Source organism: Ooceraea biroi, chromosome 3 (assembly GCF_003672135.1).
Source record: "Ooceraea biroi isolate clonal line C1 chromosome 3, Obir_v5.4, whole genome shotgun sequence".
Lineage (NCBI taxonomy): Eukaryota > Metazoa > Arthropoda > Insecta > Hymenoptera > Formicidae > Ooceraea > Ooceraea biroi.
Genome location: NC_039508.1, coordinates 2,381,349 through 2,400,554, shown reverse-complemented (window position 1 = coordinate 2,400,554; position 19,206 = coordinate 2,381,349). Strand labels below are relative to the sequence as shown.

Below are 19,206 nucleotides of genomic sequence, written 5' to 3'. Positions count from 1 at the left end.
TTGCCGCTATAAGTGGATTGATCATCCACTCGCGAGCAAAATTAATTTGCATCTAATAATTTATTTTATAATTATTTTAATGTATTTTAACCAAATAATGTATAATTATTTTAATTAATTTTAATCTAATAATTTACATTACAAAAAATGCAATTGACAGTTGATTGACGATTTATTGCGATCAGCAAACTTTTGTTTGCTCTCAGATTATCTTATAAAATAATGAAAAATTTGGCCGATGAAATATCGGAACTGTCAAATTGAAGTCGACGTAATCTATAATATTGATAATTTCCAACACTGTAACCAAATTTTACTAAAAATTATTATTAAACATTATTAAAAATTATTATTTATAATATTTAAAGTTATGTTGTAATATCCATCTGTTTTGATCATTCACTGGATCATCTACTGTGAAGTAATTTCTTGAATAAAGGACTTATTCGTTTTAGTCTGATGATGCAATAAACTTTTATGTTCGAACAACGAGTGCCTGTCTCAATAACGATATCGTTCCCTTAATTATCGTGATTTCCAAGGATACAAATTATCTTCATAAGACTGAGTTCCACAAGAGTCCAACTATGATATGAAAATTTACGTTCAAGTAGCAAATCCCACCTTTCATTATTTCACCATCGTTAATATCGCAAAACTCAATTTCCATATATACAACCCGTAAACTGGAACTCTCATGGATCTTTATCTGAAACATTTCACAACAATTAATCCCGAAGTTGACGCCGGGACGTGAAAATGTTTCAACATGTGAAACCATTGCAGAACTAGAAACGTTTTCGACTTCTAATTATTGCCCGCCATCCTGCGTTCCCAATATCGGCCTGTTTAATCAGGTAATCATGAAAGTTACACGACAAAGGCTTTTAGAGCATTTTGGAAAATGCGTTAACCCGGTCTAGCGGTGCACGTCAACGTTGCAGCACTGTCCGCCAACCGGTAAGGTTCGCGCATTATCTCGCAGCGAGACGAACGTATCATTCGACTTTATCAAGAATTCTTCCATCACTCGGTGGCTGTGTACAACTATACCAGCGTAAATAGCCGGCAGAGTTAGCCTCAGTTGTTTCTCGTGTCTGAGAACGCGATACAACCAATCCGTCTGTCATCCGGACGTAGTGAAAGTGCTACTTAAAATTCGAAATGGAAGACAAGGTGCTTTACGCTCTGGTGGGCTTGTGGGACAAAAACGGTTGCAAAATCATCGCCGATTATCCTGCGGATGAGGATTTCACTTACCGATCCATCGTCCTGAGCACTGTCGACGGCATAAGGAGTGTCGTGGATGACAGGATCAGCGTCGACAGGGACAAGTAAGTAATATCCTCCAGACTTGAGACTCGCATCACGCGCGAAGTTTTCACTGTTCACGTGTCACGTCTAATCTTGAACGAGAGAATCTAAAACAAATTGATAACATTAGAATTTATGTTTGCAACAGTACCGCTCTCTCTCTCTCTTTCTTAGATTTTATTATACATGCCGGAATTCTTCATTTATAAATGCTTTGAATTTCGTGAGATATATCGAGCCACGAGCATTAGTAGCTTTTTTTGTTATGACACTCGCTAAAATCATTAACTAAGTGTAAGGTCGCAATGTGGAGTAATTAATGCGCGATAAGATTAACGTATCTCGTGTAATTTCGCTATGCTGTACCATACTGCAACTAGCTTAAACTTCAATCCCCCCGCAGGTACGCGGTACACATCCTGTTCAGCGAATATTGCTATGCCTGTTTGACGTTGAAAGCAGAAACCACCTCGTCGATGATTGAGCTTGGAACTCGCTCCCAAGTATTTTTACAAAAGCTGCGAAGTGTCTACAAGGAGTTGCCAATGTTGAGGGATTTGTCGAAGAATCTGATCAATCGAGAGAACTTGGTTGATTTCTCCAAACCGATACAGATAATCGTAAGTAATAAAATGCTCTTGCAATAGGAAGTACTACAAGACAGCTTTATGTTTCATGACATTTCGATATCGACTTCTGCAAAATCTGCAAAAAAGCGACAAGTCAGTGTATATTAAGTCATTCGTAATTAGATTCGCGTATATCTCATAGCGATATGCTGAGGCATTACATATCTTATTATTAAAAAGTTTTATCATATCACTTTCCTTAAAATAGGTTTAAAATAAGCTTATTTTAAGTTTATTAAAAGACTTAAAATAAGTGACATTATTGCAGCGCCGCAGAATACAAATAAATAAAATACAACATGCATGGCGTTGGCGCGCATACATAAGCATGACATACATAAGCATGACATTTTATCATTACAGACAGATCACAATCACCAGAATAATTCCAACCAAGTAATCGCAAAACTGGAAGACGAATTGGTCGAAGTTCGTCACGCGCTCATGACTGCGGTCGAGAAGATAGTTGATAGGGGCCAGAAATTAGATGATCTCGTCCGAAAGGCGGAATTCCTTGAGATTTCGGTACATATACCTGTCGCATAATCTGATTTCCCTTTCCCTTTCCCTAGCTATTATTGACTATTGACTAAATAAACTCGTAAACACGAAACGAACGATTAAAACCGCAATAATCGCGACGCGATGCTTTCTCGTTGATGCTCGAACTAATTAAAAATCGCTGGCTCGCGCTAATGATTCGCGTCCGATCGTAAATGCAATCGTCGATATCATTCGCTTGATACAACCCTTCGCACCGGCCCTTTGTAACGAGAGACGTCATCGTATCGAGCAAAAAAGCGCGATGGAGAGTGGAACGCAGCCCTTACGTCCAGCCCGCTATTTATAGAGCAGGGCTGGACACGGGGGAGTTAATTGTCGTAATCTTGCACGCCGATTAACGGGTCGCGACTCACTGACCTCGAGAAGGTTACAGCTATCGCTAATATCGGACGAACGCAATACATGACATTAACGAACATTTTTATTACAGTCCACAGACTTCCATGTACATGCATCAAGAACTCGGCGAAATAAAAAAAAGAATAAAGGAAGGATGGTAAGTGTAATGATAGCAGCGGTACTGACGTGTATTGCGTTCATCATAATCATAATACAGTTTTTCATTGGTTTTCAGTAATTTATACGAAAAATAAATAAAAATATGATTTTTATATTCTGCTCATTGTAAATATATATTATATTTCTTTTTCATCGCATAATTTATACAAAACTCATAATGTAGAAATAAATTTTGTAAGTAACTGTCAAGAGAAGTGTTGCATTATTCACCCTATACAATATTTTTAATAACTTTTACTTTCCCGAGAAAGCTAAACCTATGAACTTTAATCCTTGGAAGATTACCGAATAAACAAAATGATTCATGTTTTTTTGAGAGAAGTGTCAGTATTATCTACTTTTAACATTACTGTTTACACAATGCCAGTCCAGCGATTGTGCTGTATTCAGATCGCTCGTGAGTTGACTCGCATATTGTACAGAGAGAATTATGATTTTATATGATTTATATGATTTACGTGTATTTGCCAAAAGTACAGCAATTTCCAAATAATTAAATAAACTGAATGAGAATGGCGTCATTGCTGCGGTTCGCGATCAACTCCGCCGAATTGCAAAAGGCGATTAAAGTTAGACACGATTCGGCCGAATCATCGAGACGTCTGCACTTTATAGCTGCTCGTAAGATCCAGGTTAGTGATAATTCTGCTGCATCGGAAACATGCGCCCCCAGATAAACACATTTAAAGCCTCCAACATCCAGGCTTGGTTCCGTGGCATCGCCACTCGCAATCATCTTCGTAAGCTCCACGAAAACGCGACGGTTTTGCAGCGTCATTGGCGCGGTTATCGCGCCAGGATGTTCGTCAATCGCTATCTGGTCGAACGTGTTCATCAGATGTGGCAGGATTATTACAACAGCATGGCCACGAGGATCCAAGCCGTTTGGCGAGGCTACTGGACGAGAAAGACGCAAATAAATGTCTTGCAGTTGCGACAATGGCGGAAAGACGTTTACGCGAAGAATAACGAAACTTTGGAGAACATGAAGAAGTACGTTCGCGTATATCCGTTGCTGGCACTCTTAATGATACATTACATCTTGATAGATTTCGGCAGAGGGAACTCGATCACGCAGAAAACGCGACTGAGCAAGAAGCGATGCACTGGATCTTATTCATTTTGTTTAAAGTAAAGATTCACACTTTTGTATTATTGATACATTGTGTTACGTCATCAACGTATTGCAAAATTCACTCGTTGTGCTCTTTTCCTGAAGCTACATCATCTATTGGGAACCAAATGCCGGTCAGGTGTTATCACGAAGATTGATAAAACTCGCTTTACTTATATCGAAGAAATGTTAAAGTGTCTCGAATACGATCGATATGTTTCGAAAGCTAAATCTGTTTGCGGAGGCTGTCGAATCGATCGCAAACGATCTTTAATACTTCGTGGCACTTATTTTGAGAAATGCGAAAAAGAGATTCGAGAATTCGAGAAGAGTTTGCGTGCCGGGAGTGTATCCATGTTCAGAAGTATAATTAATTAGCGTATTAAACGATGATTGCGTGTTAATGATTATGACAAACCTAATGTCAAATTTTCTCTATTTTTATCTAGATCAGCCTTTCGATGCAAATAATAAAAGTATTACTAAAAATGAGCGCTTAGGCCGACAAAAGTACAAACAAGCTGGAAGATGCTTGCATCAAAATCTTATACATATGCAACCGAATAAATTATATGAAGCTATCAACAAAATGAACTGCCAATTAGACCAGCTTCGTTTAAACTGTCCGGTGCACAATCTCATTTTTTGAAATTCTGTACTGAGAGATGTAGAGAAGATACTCAAGTATTCAGACTTTAACGTCACGCTTCTGATCTCGACAACAACTTATAACTTGACTTGTTATAACTTTACAATTATAACAATATAAATACATTCTTCTCAGAAATGTTTCAATTTATTGGATTGCACATCTATACAAGAAAATCACCAATAATAACGAAACTCGTATTGTTCGAAATAATCAGTTATTATTTCTATCATCGTTTGCAAAATTACAAAAGAGACATGCTATTCGATTCGCAGACAAAAGATACAAAATTAGGAAAAGCCATACGTCCGTAACATGTGAACATTCTCGAATTACGCGGCGCTGCAGCTAAGAGGAACTTCGAAGGAATGCGACTTGGAGACTGATCTTTGAGTCATGTCCGGATTAGCTCCTTTCTCAATTCTCTTCTTCAAGTGCATCGACGATTCGTTCTTCGGCATGCAATGAAGTAGATATTTCTTCGTCTTCATTTCGGTCGGTTTGCAACCTTCGGCGCAGATCGGCAACGGTCTGGTAGTGAAGCAGATCTCATCACCTTCCTCCACGATCTTCGTGCGATAGAAGGTGCAGCGTTTTCCAGATGCATCCAGATGTTCGTGATGATAGCCCCACTTTTTGTTCTCGATCCAAGGTCTTCCCGCTTCTCTGTCACTAATGACGTTGCTCTGTAGGTTACGCATTCGAATGCACTTGGACTTCTCGGCCTTCTGTTTGTTCTCCATAGCAGGACCCTCGCAGGAATCCTTCGTCATGGCGTACGTAGCGGTAAATTCTTCCGGATCTTTCAAGATGCAGTTCTTGGGAGTGATAAAGTCGTTGTCGGGCTGCCCGTCATAGTTGCCGCAAAGACCACGAATATCGTTGCGATACTCATCGAACAGCTGTAACAAGTATGGTTGTACTTTATGTGTGTCAAGCTAACGCTATCAATTACTTCTTTATTTCTTTTACGTACCTCAAGTCGAACACGTTCTCCGTCATACACGACATTCATTTCATACTTTTCTGACATGACTCTGACTGACCCGTCCGGCAACTCAAAGATTTCGATGATGGTTTCGTCATCTTCCTTTACCCGATAGCTCTTATACTGCGAGAAGGGCACTTTCTCTCCGTTAAGCGTAGCTTCCACATGATCACCCGATTTGTGCATTTCAAGTTTGTTGTCACCCATGATCATGCGAACCTGCCTGTGATTGTCGTCCGTATCTTGGACCACAACAGCCAACTGCATTTCTTCCGGGATGGGGAAGAACTCATTCGGATTCTCAGGATTTCTCTTTGAGTAAGTGGTCATCATTACGTGCCAACATTTTCCCAGTTTTACGGGATAGCTCCTATTGTCGAAAGTGAGAACTTCGGTTTTGTCGAGAGTGCACGAGGCTAGAAACAAAAATTCAATCATGTTATGATACTTACATATAACTTGTATGCACATATTGTTGTCGTATCTAACAATAAGATATGCCCGAATGAGATATGCATTATCTCATTCGGGCACTATATTATTTTTAAATAGATATGTCGATTCAAATAATTTCGTGAAAAAAATTCAGTGAATTCTCTCATAATTTACAAGTGCTGAACTCACTCTCAGGCTCTTCTTCTTCCTCCAACCATTCGTCAATTTTGTTTTCGACCGAGGATAATGCTGTTTCAGAAAGATCGAGCGGATCGAATTTAATGTCGACGCCCGCTGTACGCAGCGTGGCCTCTGCAGTTTCAAAATCAGGCGCTAGTTTCACTTCCAGATCGATTGTCTTCCTTTCGTTCTTCGAGCTTACTACCTCTACGCTTTCGTCGGAGAGAAGCTTTTGACTGGCAAACTGGATAAGCTGGTTCATCATATCTCTGATAAGTTCTGATTTAATATCCATTGACAGTATTCCATGATCCTTCATGTTGGCTAGCGCAATAACTTCTTGGCAAGCTCGCATCCCTTTGTTGCCTCGTTTCATCTCATGCCGACATTTCTCGACCTGCTCGGAATCCATTATCACCTCTTTAAGATCGTCGCTTCGCGTCATGTTTCCTTCGATTCTAATCTGCAGACCATCCTCGCAAGTCTTTCCAATCTGCATCTCCATGTTGAGTTCGTCCGTCGGTATACGCTTGAGCGCTTTCTCAGGATCCAGAAGGATGTCTCGCGTTGATCGCATCAATCCGGCGGCGCACAACTCCATTGCGTCACTCTCTGGGTTTTCCTCAGATTTCGGCATCTGTTTCCAAAAGAGAAGACCCCGAGTCTTGTCATCTACGTTGCTCTCCGAGATGCCGATGGTGAAAATTTCACGATTTCGCATCACAGCTGGAAGGGAGACGTCTACGTCAACAATGTAGTTGGTGGCTGAATTGATATCCTTGCTAACTTCTTTTAGGAACTGCTGCCTTCTCGCCTCGCTGTCCGGTTGTTTGTCAACCATCGCGGGCAGGGTTGGCCATGTTTCGTGATCTCCCTTACTGTTGGCGTCAGTCTCAACGACATCGAAACTGACGTTTATTTCACCCGGCAAAGATTTCAGTACTATGTTGAGCACCTTATAATTGGCATTATCTCCGACAAGTCTAGTCAACAACTCGTATCGAGACTCGAAGTCAATGTTTTCCTCTTCTTCGATTAAATCGCTGCTCATCATAACATGGATATTGTCTATCAACTTTAATTCTATGTTCTGCGGTTTCTTGCTATACGCGATCTTCGTGCCTTTGTCGAGAATTACAGGTTGAAGTTGAAGGATGTCGTAGCTCGAGGTGTATGGAATGATGCTAGCGCCAAACGTTATCATGTCAAGGCCATATTTATAGTAGTTGTCCGGATGCAGCTTCAGTTGGATATTCTTCTGTGCGGGTTCAAATTTGACTTCAAAGCCGATTGGCAGGAACAGTTGCCAACCCTCGTCGACACCGGCGATGTACTCGTGATGCTCGAAGGGTGCCATGAAACCGACTCTGTTCAGGATGTTTTCGGCCATTACTAAGTGTCCCGCAATGTTCAAGTTCGTAGTAAAGCCCTCCTGTGGTTTTATGTTAAACTTTCCTTCACCGCTGAGCCTCATCATTCTCGGCGCCTCGAAGGTATAGATGAACGGCATGCCGCTCTCCATTGGGAATCCTACCGTTATATCAAAGCTCTCCAGGTGGTTTATATTCTTGGGTTGGAACAGCCCGGGTTCCATCGCTTTCATGAATTTCTTGCTCCACGCTGTAATAGAATAACAATAATAATCGATACATATTTAACAAAAACATTTCTTAAGATAAATTTCTCTTCAGACACTCACTCTCGACTATTCTTTCAATCGTGTGATTGTCGAAGGGATAAAATCGCCCATCGTAGAAGCTGTTCCAGAAGATGTTTCCTTCCAACTGCTGCGGATCTTCTGGTTGAATATCAAGTGCACGCACGATCTCTTCAATGATCGATGGTTTCGGCTGCTCATTGTTATCGTCATTCTCTAGCGTATCCCATATAGCTAAGAACTGTTTCATGCTTGATACTACGTATCCCACTTCACTGGTGGGCAGATTAAAGGCACCATAAGAGATGCCCAGGTTGAGAAATTCAGCTTTGGGTAGATAACTGTCGTCGCTACCGACAACGAACATGGCCAATTTGTAAATGACATTTTCCATTGCGAATTTCTTGAAAAAAGCTTGAGAATACTTTTCATCGTATTTCTGAGGTTTCAATAGGTCCTTGGCGATGCGCGCCTTGTTAACGAGATCTTGCCACTGCGGTTCTTCCATCTTAGAATTAGCGAGTGTCTCTATAATGTTCCTGACAGCGGAATTCACTTGTTTGCTGTCATCATAGTTGGTGAATGCTGCCATGCGTTGCAATATAGTTAGAGGAGGGTTGGTCTTCATTACCATAAAGACCGCCATAGTGCGCACCTCATCAGCTTCCCTCACGTTTAAATAAATCTTGTAGGCAACGGACCTGACCATTCTCGGGTTGGTCTCGGCTAGCTTGTTCAACGAGAGAACCATCATCATACGTTGGAAGTTTGATACCGGCACCGTGCCTTCCAGATACGGTTCAAAGACCGAGAGGATCTTCGGATGACCAAAGTTACCCAAAGCAAAAATGTACGTCTGTATTCGCGGACTATCGCCGTCCTTGATGGCTTCCTTGAGTTGCTTGGCCATATAGGGAATGTAAGTTTCGACTACAGCTCGATCCTCTTTCGGGACCATGCGACCGAAAGTAAACACCGGGTAGCGATTGTACTGCTCTGTCTCGCTAATCTGGGCATAGAAGACCAATTCCGCGAACGCCAACGGGGCGGTTGTGTTCAAGAATCTCTGTTGCATCACTTCCGGTTGGGTAATCATTTCCTGTACATCAAATTGCATCAAAGTTTATCTTTGTACGTAAAAATCAAAGTTGCTAGCGCAACCATTTTGGAGCTTTGAAAAGATCAGTTTTTCGTTTCTTTACTTTTATTTATTTCCTAAATGAATACTTACGAAAAATGCTTGGATATATTCCGCCGTAGGTACGCGCACGGTTTTGGGTAATCTTGAAACGATACGTGCCGCTTCCGCGCCCTCGAGCTTCTTCTCCTTTATCCACCTCCTGAGGGTCATAAAAGCGGGTCCAGTTCCGGCCTGCGTAAGTGCATCGCGTAGTACGTCCCCATAATTTTGTCTAAAGTATTTTTTCAAATCCTCCTCCAAGTTATCCGGGATCTCTTTCACAATTGCGGCAACCTTTTCTTCCAACTGGGCGATCTGTTTGGTGTTCATAGTGCGGATCAACTTCGATAGAATTGTAAACTTCTCTAGCAATCCAAGAGACCTGCTATCTACGCGCGTGTATTCAATTTGCTCGGGTATCATCTTGATCAGTTGCGCGGCCGCTTCCACCGCGTCTACCTTCTTAGAATCATCGATGACCTTGCCTTTATACCCGATGAAATAAGGTAACAGCGCATTGCCCGGCACTTGGTCTAATGAAGGTTTCGATCGTAAGTAGCTGCGTTCGTTGCTGTTGGCAATCGAGATGCTGGCATCGCTACCGCTGCTGCTATCCAGAGGATCCTTGCCACCGTATCTCTCCTCGCTAGAACTTTCCGAGCTGTGACTCTCTGATGACATAACTGGCAAAGAATTTCGTCCGATGCTCGGGCTTGCCTTGTGTTTCTTGACGTCGGAGAACGGATCGTTGTACGTGTATACTAGATTTCCGGTTGATATTACATCGTCGGACACGGGCAGAGGGTTGGACATTTTATCCACTTTTTCCAACGTTACGTTTACCCTGCTGTGGACAGTGCCGGTCCACGTTTTATGGCTGGCTACCATTTTGTCTACCGTCACGGATGATTGGATAGTGAAACGTTTTAGATTGCCGGAGATGACGATGCGACTCATGGACGTTCTCTGTAACAATAATGTAGTCGTGAATATATTTCAGCCCTTCTCTCTGCAGTGTCCGCAACATTCTTATTCAAGATACGATTGGCATAATACGATTGAGATAATCAACTCACCGAAACGTATCCGGCATTAGATGGATTGGACATATGCGACCATTTCATTTTGCCACCAATACCAAACTGGTAACGCATCTTTTGCTCGCATCTGGTGTAATTCTTTGTCTTTGTGATGAGATAGTGGTCATCGCCGCGAGTCGTCAACGGTACCAATTCCGGCCTCTCATGCAGAGTAGTTTCGGGTAAGGGCATGATGTCGTAAAGGACCTCGCATTTGCCAGCTACGGAGTCCTCCATTGCCCTGAACATAGCGTACGGCTGTTCGTCATCGGGTACTTGAGTGCTCCTGCTTCTTATTTTGTTTTCGCCCTGTGTGTCAACCTGCAGCTGGCTTATGATACTCTTCAACAGATTGATTTCCCAAGTGGGTGTGTCTTTCTCGACCATCAGATCCCGGATCAATCCGTGTTTCAGCTTGATCTTGAACGGCTTTCCGGACATGGGAAGCTCGCGAGGTTCCACTGTCTCCACGGGAATCCAGGAATCCCAACCGTCCAGAAGCGGTCGGTGCACGCGAGCATATCGTGGCTTGGAGATCACTGCCTGCAGAGTGTCCGATGATATCGCCTGAACTATGAGATCACCCTTTATCAAAATGCCAGAGTATTCTTTAGTTAACTCTCCCAGATCCGTCAGAGTCCGGCTGTGCACAAGGTATCGATACTCGGTTCCCTTTTCCCAGGCATGGTCATGGTCAGCCAAAGCCGCTCCAACTATTGAAAAGAATAATTATTACCTTATGTAATTACTACATAAAGATGTTTTAATAAATAATACGTGTAGTTAGATTTTATTGTAATTCTGGATACTGCTAGGACAATCTTATTTATACTATTGATAAAATTGATGCGTTGGTGGAACTAGTTTGTATGAAATGCATGAATTTCTTGATAATGACATACAAGCAGTAACAATTCCTTTGAACATGCATTGTATAAAAGACTAAAACTAATATTATTTAAAGTTTTTCGCAAAAATTATCGCTATTTATATTATAGCTTGTGTCGTGTACTTACTGATTAAGAGCAGAGCGAAACGCAGCCACATGATGTTATGTGATCGATGTCAAATGCGAAGTGAAAGATTCCTCTCGTTAATCGAATTTATATCTTCCATCTGCCAACTCAGCATGACCCTGCGGCAATCATCGATACATATGCTGTGAACTCGTTCCCACACGTAACAAAATTTTTTTGCTTTGCATGCGATAAATTACATTTGTAGCATCTGTAGTGTAGTAGAGAGGTCAACGAGATTGCAATATCGGTTTTTTGATGGTGACTCCGTTCAGAGATATTATCTACTTCACCGGTTGTTCAAAACATCAGCGTTTATTAATTACGATGCTTTTTTCTATTTTCAATAATCTTTTGCTTTATTTAATAAAATTTTAGATAAAAATTGTAAATACAAAGTAAAAAAAATAATAGTTTCAACGTGTATAATCTGAAATTAATCAAGAAATAAACAGTATTTTTGCTAAAAATTTAAAAAAATTCTAACTTTTATCACAAATTGTCATAAAATTTGTATTTAAACTCAAGATCAAAGACGGGGCTATTTATGTCTTGTCAAATGCTTACATAATTTTAGTCACAACGTCCGACAACATCCACTATTTTTATTATAGTTGCAATGCTATCAAGTATCTAACGTCTATGATCACCCGCTGTTTATTTGATGAATAAAAAGATCGCATGTAAGTTCGTAATAGGTCACTGATAATGTCTTGCAAGTGTTATGATGTTTTTCGTTATATTTGAAAACCGTTCACGTAACGGTAGCTGATACTTTTATGTCTACTGTTTTTCTTTATTTGTGCTTAGAGAATAAATAAATTTAAACTCTCGCTTAAATTATCCGACCGCAATCTTATTTTTACGAACTTTTTATTACATTAGTGAAAATTCAAGAGCAAAGAAATCCGTTTACTACTCGTTAATAAAATCCAGTCAATTTTATCATAAATATGCATCACAAATTTACATAAATATAACTCTTCTAATTCTTCTCTGTTAGCTTATATAATTGTGCATGGAAAGAAAAGAGTCACGATTACGTCGAAAACATTCAACTTTATTGATGCTTACAATCTTACATTATTGCAATTGCTAAGAAAATATACATGTATCGGCTTCTAGAAAAGAAATAACAAAATAAAATAGAAAATAGTGACATCTCGTTTAAACATATGCATTCGTTACATGAACGCAGTACCGAGTTCCGCGGCAGTGCAAGCAATAGGGACTTTGAAGACGTGCATCTTGGAGACACTTCGGTGGCTCATGTCGGGATTAGCTCCCTTCTCGATTCTACGTTTCATATCAATCGAAGCTTCATTCTTTGGCAAGCAGTGAACCGGGACCCGCTTTGTCTTCATTTCTACAGGTTCGCAATTCGCGGCGCATTCCGGTAGCGGTCTCACGGTGAAGCAGAAATTGTCATTGTCCTCCACTACCCTGGTGCGATAAATAGTGCAATGTGGTGTCTTCTCTTGATCTCGGTTCCAATGGTATCCCCATTGTTTGTTCTCAGTCCAGGGTCTTCCCGCCTCCTTGTCACTTATGACGTTGCTCTGACGATATATCATCTTGATGCACTTGGCCTGCTCGGCTCGTCGCTTGTTCTTCAAGACTGGTCCTTGACAGTTGCGTTCGGTGAGAGCGTACGTGGCAGTAAATTCCTCGGGCTTGTCCAGAACGCACTCCTTGGAGGTCATGAAATCGTTGCTGGGTTGCCAATCATAATTGCCGCAGAGACCGCGGATAGCATTGCGGTAAACGTCGGATACCTGCAAGAAATTTTTACCGATTTATATCTCACGTATCGGTACAATATGTTGGTCTCAATGCCTCGTTTCATTTACTCACTTGAAGTTGGACACGATCTCCGTCATACACGACATTCATGAAATACTTTCTCGAGTCGACACGGACCGAATTGTCCGGTAGCTTATAAATCTCGGCGACGATTTCATCAGCCACTCTGTACAGGTAGCTTCCTTGCGATGGCAGCATGATCTTTTGATTGTTGATCTTAATTTCAAGATCATTATATGCTTTCTGCAAATCAATCTGTGAATCCGAACCCAAGATAAGTTGGAGCTTCTTGCTACCGTCATCTTTTTCTTGAACTATAACAGCCACTTTCGGTACGGCTGGATTATTCCAGTAAGGACGAGTGATCATCATTACATGCTGGCACTTTCCCAACTCCACCGGATACACCTTGTTGTCAAAAGTAATCGCCTTGTTTTTGTCGATAGTGCACGTAACTGCAAATACAAGTTTAGTGATGTCATATTATTTTCATCCACTCAGTTATTTGTAATTTGCAACATTAAAAATTGCACGGGTTTGCTAAGTATTTTTATTATCTATGTGATTTCCGTAACTCACCATCGTCGTTTTCTAGTTTCCATATTCTGTCAGCTTCTTTGGTCAATATTATTATCTCGCTAAGGTCGACGGGTGGAAGTTTGAGATCCATTTCCGAAGTGCGCAAAGCTAGCTCTGCTTTCTTAAAATCGGACGACATAGTTAGCTCCAAATTGATCTTCTGCGTTCCAGAGGTCTCTTCCTGCAGTAAGAGTTTCTCCAACAGCTCATTGTTTTGCAAGAGATTATGTTTAACGGGTAGTCGCGATAAAGAATCAATAATTGTGTTAAAGCCCTCGTTAATCAATTCGTCAGGAATCTCTAATGATATCGATAAACGATTCCTCAGCTCAGTGAGTGCATTAGCCTTCTGACAAGCTCGTAGCGCTTTATTGCCTTGTTGCATTTCGCGCTCGCATTCTTTGGCTATCTCGGAGTTTATGATCGCTTCCTTCAACTCCTCCGTTCGTGTCTCGGTACCGGTGATGTTGAAACTGTTACCGTTCGCGCAAGTCGTTCCAAATTCCATCTGCCAGTGGAACTGCTCCTCTGGTACGCGCTCCAGCGCTTTCTCGTAATCTAGTGGAATGCGTTGCGACATGTCCATGAATCCACGGGAGCAAACCTCGTAATTGGGTTTTTTATCCTTCATCGATTGGAAATGGAAAAGAGTTTGATAATTGGGCCTGTCGTCCGCACTGCTCTCCGCCAGACCGAAAGTGACAATGTATTCCTGCTGCGGAACGTTCGGCACGTCGATGATTAAATCCACCGCTTGAGCAGTAGGCGATACAACACCTCTGCTGACTTCCTTCAACATTACGTCTCTTCTTTTCTGAGAACTCATTTGCGGCTTAAATATAGTCGACAACTCCTTCGTGCTTGGCCAAGAGTCCTTACTCTTGATATCAAACTCTTTCCTATCGTAAGCAAGATTTATGGACGTCCAATCCCTTGTTTGATCGTTATTCAGGTATACATCGAGCATTTTGTAACGAGTATCATCCTCTCTTGGGAAACTAAATAACTGCTTAATGAATGCGCTAAAGCCTTTCGAATATTTCGAAGATTTGCCATCGCGTTGGAATTTGACTCTGAACATATCAAAATTGTACTCCGTTGTCTGCTGATCGCTCGTACGCGCTATGTGCATGTTCCTATTGAACGACACGGGTTGAAGCTCGAGCAGATTGATCCTTGCAGTGAAGGGAACGACACCGTAGTGAGCCACTTTAAACTCGGACTGTGACTCGGTTTGCTTCCAGCTTGGGCGGACTCTAAACTGCACAGTTTTCTCAGGGACGTTTCTCTCGTATTCGTACGCAACTGGTACCATAATCTGCGAATCGGTGTCAACACCGGCAGCGTAAAACTGATGTTTGAAAGGCGTCACGAAACCAAATCTGGCCATTGTTTTGCTGGCATATGCCCACTCAAATGCACCACTGCTTTTCGCCGAAGAATATGAACGATGCTCCTGGTTCGTTCTTGCTTGGACTTTCCAGTACGTCGGCCTCTGCATTACATAGGTAAACGGAAAGCCGGTCTCTGTCGGGAAGTTCACTGTCATATCGTAGCTGTACAGCGAGTTTAGGTTCATCTGCTGCATCGGCGAGCGTTGTTTTGTCAGTTCAAAGAACACTGCAAACAATAAGGATGATTTGATTTATCGCGCGGAAGATAATATACTCTTTAAAGCCGCGATTGGTACTTACTCTTGAATATCCTTTCGATGGTGTGATTGTCGAAGGGATACAGAAACGATCCGTACATGTCGTTATATAACCACAGTCCTTCCAGTTGCTCTAGAACTTGTGGTTGCATGTTGAGCGCGCGTATGATCTGGTCAATTTCGTGCGATTTTCCCTCATCTTCTCGTTGCTCCATAGTCTTGAAGAACTGTCTGATGTTTGATACTAAGTACGCCGTTTCCATCTTCGGGTGGCCTAAGAAGTCTTCAGACGGATTCCCGAAGTACAAAGCCTTGGGCAAGCCACTTTCGTCACTAATGGTTTGCAGAGTGACCGTTTGAATCTTGCTTAGAGCGTGTAGAGCGACGTTCTTGAAGTAACCTCGAGAATGCTTGTAACTGAACTCTTTGGGCGTTAGTAGCTTCCTAGCAATGCGAGCCTTGTCGCTTAATTCCTGCCATTCTGGCAAATTCAACTCAGCGAGACTCTCTATGAGGGATTTCACGACGGAATTTACCTGCTCATCCTTGTCATAATTTGTGTACTGCGCCATGCGTTGCAGCATAACCAGGGGCGGATTAGTCTTCATCAAGGAATAAATCGCAGCGATACGTACTTCGTGGGCCTCTTCTGGGTTTGTGTAAATTTTATAGAGGACAGACCTGGCCAGCTTCGGAAAGTTTTCGGCTAATACAGTTAACGAGGCAATTATCAGTACACGTTGATGCTTCGATACCGGTTGCGTCCCTTCAAGGTATAGCTCAAAGACCGAAAGGATTTGCGGATGACCCAATTTACCCAGACCCATGATGTACGCCTGCGCTCGTGGACTATCGTTATTCTGAATGGCTTCTCTCAATTGTTGCGCCATGTAGGGAATGTAAGTTTTGACCAACATTTCATCATCCTCGGGAATCATGGGTCCAAAAGCGTGTATCGGATAGCGACTTTTTCTTCTCGTCTCGCTGACTTGCGCATTCAAGATCAATTCGGCAAATGCGAAGGGTGCGGTGCCGTTCACAAATGCCTGCTTCTGCACTATTGGTTCCTTAATCAGTTCCTGTACAGAGACATAAAAAAATCACGTTAAAATTTGTCCGTTTATGGATACGATTCATGTTTACTATTTTTAAATATCTTGAATTGAATATTGTACCTAAACTGAATACTTACGAAATATTCTCTGACGTATTCCGGTGTAGGCGTGCGTGCGACTTTAGGGATCATCGAGATGACTTGTGACGCTTCCAAGTTCTGAAGTTTCGCCTCCTTTATCCATCGTTTGATAGTAAGGAGGGCGGGTCCAGTTCCGGCTTGTGCGACAGCGTTGCGATAAACGACCCAGCAATATTTGGGAGTCTCTGCGGAATTAAACTTATTTTTCTGCACATCGTTGATCTGCTGGACGTTCATGAGACGTATCAGTCTTATCAGTATCGTAAACTTCTCCAGCGTTCTGTTCGATACCACATCGACGAATTTCTCAAGTTCCTTGGCTATCTCTTTGCACAGACGCCCAGCATCTCTCACCAGGTCAATTTTGTCGGACTTCTGGATGTTCTGGCCGTTGAAACCTATGAAATACGGCAACAAAGGATTTTCCGGAGGCTCGTCTAATTTCGGTCTACATTGTAAGAAGTTCTCTTCTTGCTCATCTTGCTTGCTATCGCTGCAGCGAAGACGATCGTTCGACAATAATGACATTAATGATCTGTGTCTTCCTTCGGTGGAACTGTCAGAACTCTCGGATGACTGAACTGGCATGGAATTTCGGCTGATGCTTGGACGACGTGATCTGAGTTTTTGTCCAAAGTTGTCCCCAAATGGGTTGTTGTAGATGTACACTAGATTTCCAGTTGACACGAAATTGCTGGATGAAGGTATTTCTGGTTCCGAGATATCTTCCTTCGAGGCCAGAGTAAGATTTACTTTGCTGTAGACAGTGCCGAAGTAATCGTTGTTCATTCTAGGACTGATTACAATGTCGTTTGTCGTTACTGATGATTGAATGGTGAACTGCTTCAAAGTGCCCGAGATTATGACACGACTCGTTGACGATTTCTACAACAATCACATAAGCGCATACAAGTTTTATTTTCAATTGCTTAGCCCAAAAAAAACCTTAAACCGCCTTCCACATCGTTCAGAATATTTAACTTACCGCAAGAAGACTCGCAGTCGGATCGGTTCTCCATTTTCCAAAGTGGGTTTTGCCGTCGATTCCAAAATGATACTCGCTTTGCTGTGCGCATTTGGTGTAATCCTTTGTCTTTATGATGTCGAAATAGTTGCCGTCGCCGCGAAACTGCGGCAACGGTACCAAATCCGGTTTGTCGTGCAGAGCAAATTCGGATATTCGGAAGGGCATGATGTCGTAAAGGACCTCGCAGTTGCCACCTACGGAGTCCTCCATGGCTGTAAACGTGGCATACGGCTGCTCATCGCTGGGTATCTGAGTATACTTGGTCAATATCGCGTTCTCGCCTTGTACGTCAACCTGCAGTTGGCTCACGATACTCTTCAGCATGTTCACTTCCCAGGTCGACACACTCTGGTCGACCAACATATCTCGGACTGTTCCGTGCTTTAGGTGGATCTCAAAGGGCTTCCCGGACATAGGAAGCTCACGAAACTCCACCTGGTGTTCTGGGATCTGGGTGTACCAGTCTTGTGACCAGCCTTGTTGAGTATGTACTTGGGCATACTGCGGCTCGATAAGCTTTGCTCGCAGTACATCCGGCGATTTCACTTGAACGACGAGAACAGTCTTCGTTAGAACTCCGGAACCCTGTTTATCCACCTTGTCTATGCTCGTTATGGTCTGAGTTCGTACCGAATATCGGTACTCCTTGTCCTTAGTCCAGGCATGGTCAGGCTCACTCCCGACCACGGCCGCTCCAACTGCGAACAAGAATTATAATTGTTATATATCGTAATAACTGCTATGCATTTCTTGTTGTTAAATCGAATGAAAATTAAATTTTCTATATTGTTCAAATAATTTGCGCAAAAGAGAGTCAAATTTCCCAATGGCCATTTATGGCAATCACAGGAAACGAGAAATTATTTAAAATGTTTATGCAAAAGTTGCTGCTATTGATATCTACTTACCGATTAGCAGAAGGGTAAGATGGGACCACATGGTGTTATGTGGCTAACCAAACGCTCAATGAAAGCTGTGTTTCACCGATTGAATTTATATCCAGAAGTATGCCAGCTCAGCTTGACCCATCGATGATCATCGATTTAGTATTCGTGTATATTTCATTATGTCGTTCATAAACGCGTGGCAAATTTTTCAGTATTGCACGAGATAGATCGTACTTGTGCGACATATCCGCAGTCCATAGTAAAGAAACTTAAACAGAGGTCATGGCATCGGATATCCGTACAGAACTTTGAGACCTCGCCTTATAGACAAATATTTTCTTTGGCAATCGATGAAAACATACACGTGCCTATTTCTTAAACTTAAATTGACATAACTATTGACTTGTATTAAAATTTATCGAGATGAAATACGTAATTACAATATATCAAGAAATACTGTAGCTAATAATATACGCTTCCATGATTCGTAAGGCAAAATTATGTTTATTAAGAGCTTTTGAGTTAATATTAGCTACAAAAATTAGAGATTGATTAATATGCTTAAGCAAGAACGCAACATAAATTATAAATGTAAAATTTCGATAGCATTTTCCAGTTACCATTATGGTAATACATATTTTATTTGACTGAATAAATAAAAAGACAGATTTTGGATTGATAATTGCTTGAAAGTGCCGAGTTCCGCTTTGCATTAGAAAATCAATGTGTAATGACCAAAA

General features: G+C 41.8%; 2 protein-coding genes across 2 annotated transcripts; one reads left to right on the top strand and one right to left on the bottom strand.

Annotated features, from left to right (window-relative positions):
• Positions 1-374: 374 nt before the first annotated feature.
• Positions 375-5,041, top strand: LOC105281322. The gene is made up of 5 exons (XM_026968157.1): positions 375-1,334; positions 1,718-1,934; positions 2,307-2,469; positions 3,534-3,658; positions 3,730-5,041. Exons 1-5 carry the CDS (start codon positions 1,165-1,167, stop codon positions 4,159-4,161), a joined length of 1,107 nt encoding a protein of 368 aa, XP_026823958.1. The 5' UTR covers positions 375-1,164; the 3' UTR covers positions 4,162-5,041.
• Positions 4,988-18,563, bottom strand: LOC105281428. The gene is made up of 14 exons (XM_020032277.2): positions 18,488-18,563; positions 17,538-18,277; positions 16,550-17,437; positions 15,401-16,436; positions 13,707-15,326; positions 13,179-13,582; positions 12,513-13,099; positions 11,325-11,371; positions 10,306-11,021; positions 9,281-10,195; positions 8,092-9,148; positions 6,402-8,012; positions 5,766-6,193; positions 4,988-5,691 (listed from the first exon to the last, which is right to left on the bottom strand). Exons 1-14 carry the CDS (start codon positions 18,516-18,518, stop codon positions 5,122-5,124), a joined length of 10,650 nt encoding a protein of 3,549 aa, XP_019887836.2. The 5' UTR covers positions 18,519-18,563; the 3' UTR covers positions 4,988-5,121.
• Positions 18,564-19,206: the final 643 nt, after the last annotated feature.

Coding starts and splice junctions, on each gene's coding strand:
- LOC105281322 (XM_026968157.1), top strand. CDS start 1,165: ATGGAAGACAAGGTGCTTTACGCTCTGGTGGGCTTGTGGGACAAAAAC. Junction 1,335..1,717: donor ATCAGCGTCGACAGGGACAA/GTAAGTAATATC, acceptor ATCCCCCCGCAG/GTACGCGGTACACATCCTGT. Junction 2,470..3,533: donor GGAATTCCTTGAGATTTCGG/TACATATACCTG, acceptor AAATAAACTGAA/TGAGAATGGCGTCATTGCTG.
- LOC105281428 (XM_020032277.2), bottom strand. CDS start 18,518: ATGTGGTCCCATCTTACCCTTCTGCTAATCG. Junction 13,583..13,706: donor GAAACTAGAAAACGACGATG/GTGAGTTACGGA, acceptor TTGTATTTGCAG/TTACGTGCACTATCGACAAA. Junction 11,372..12,512: donor GAACTCGGTACTGCGTTCAT/GTAACGAATGCA, acceptor TCGCATTTGACA/TCGATCACATAACATCATGT.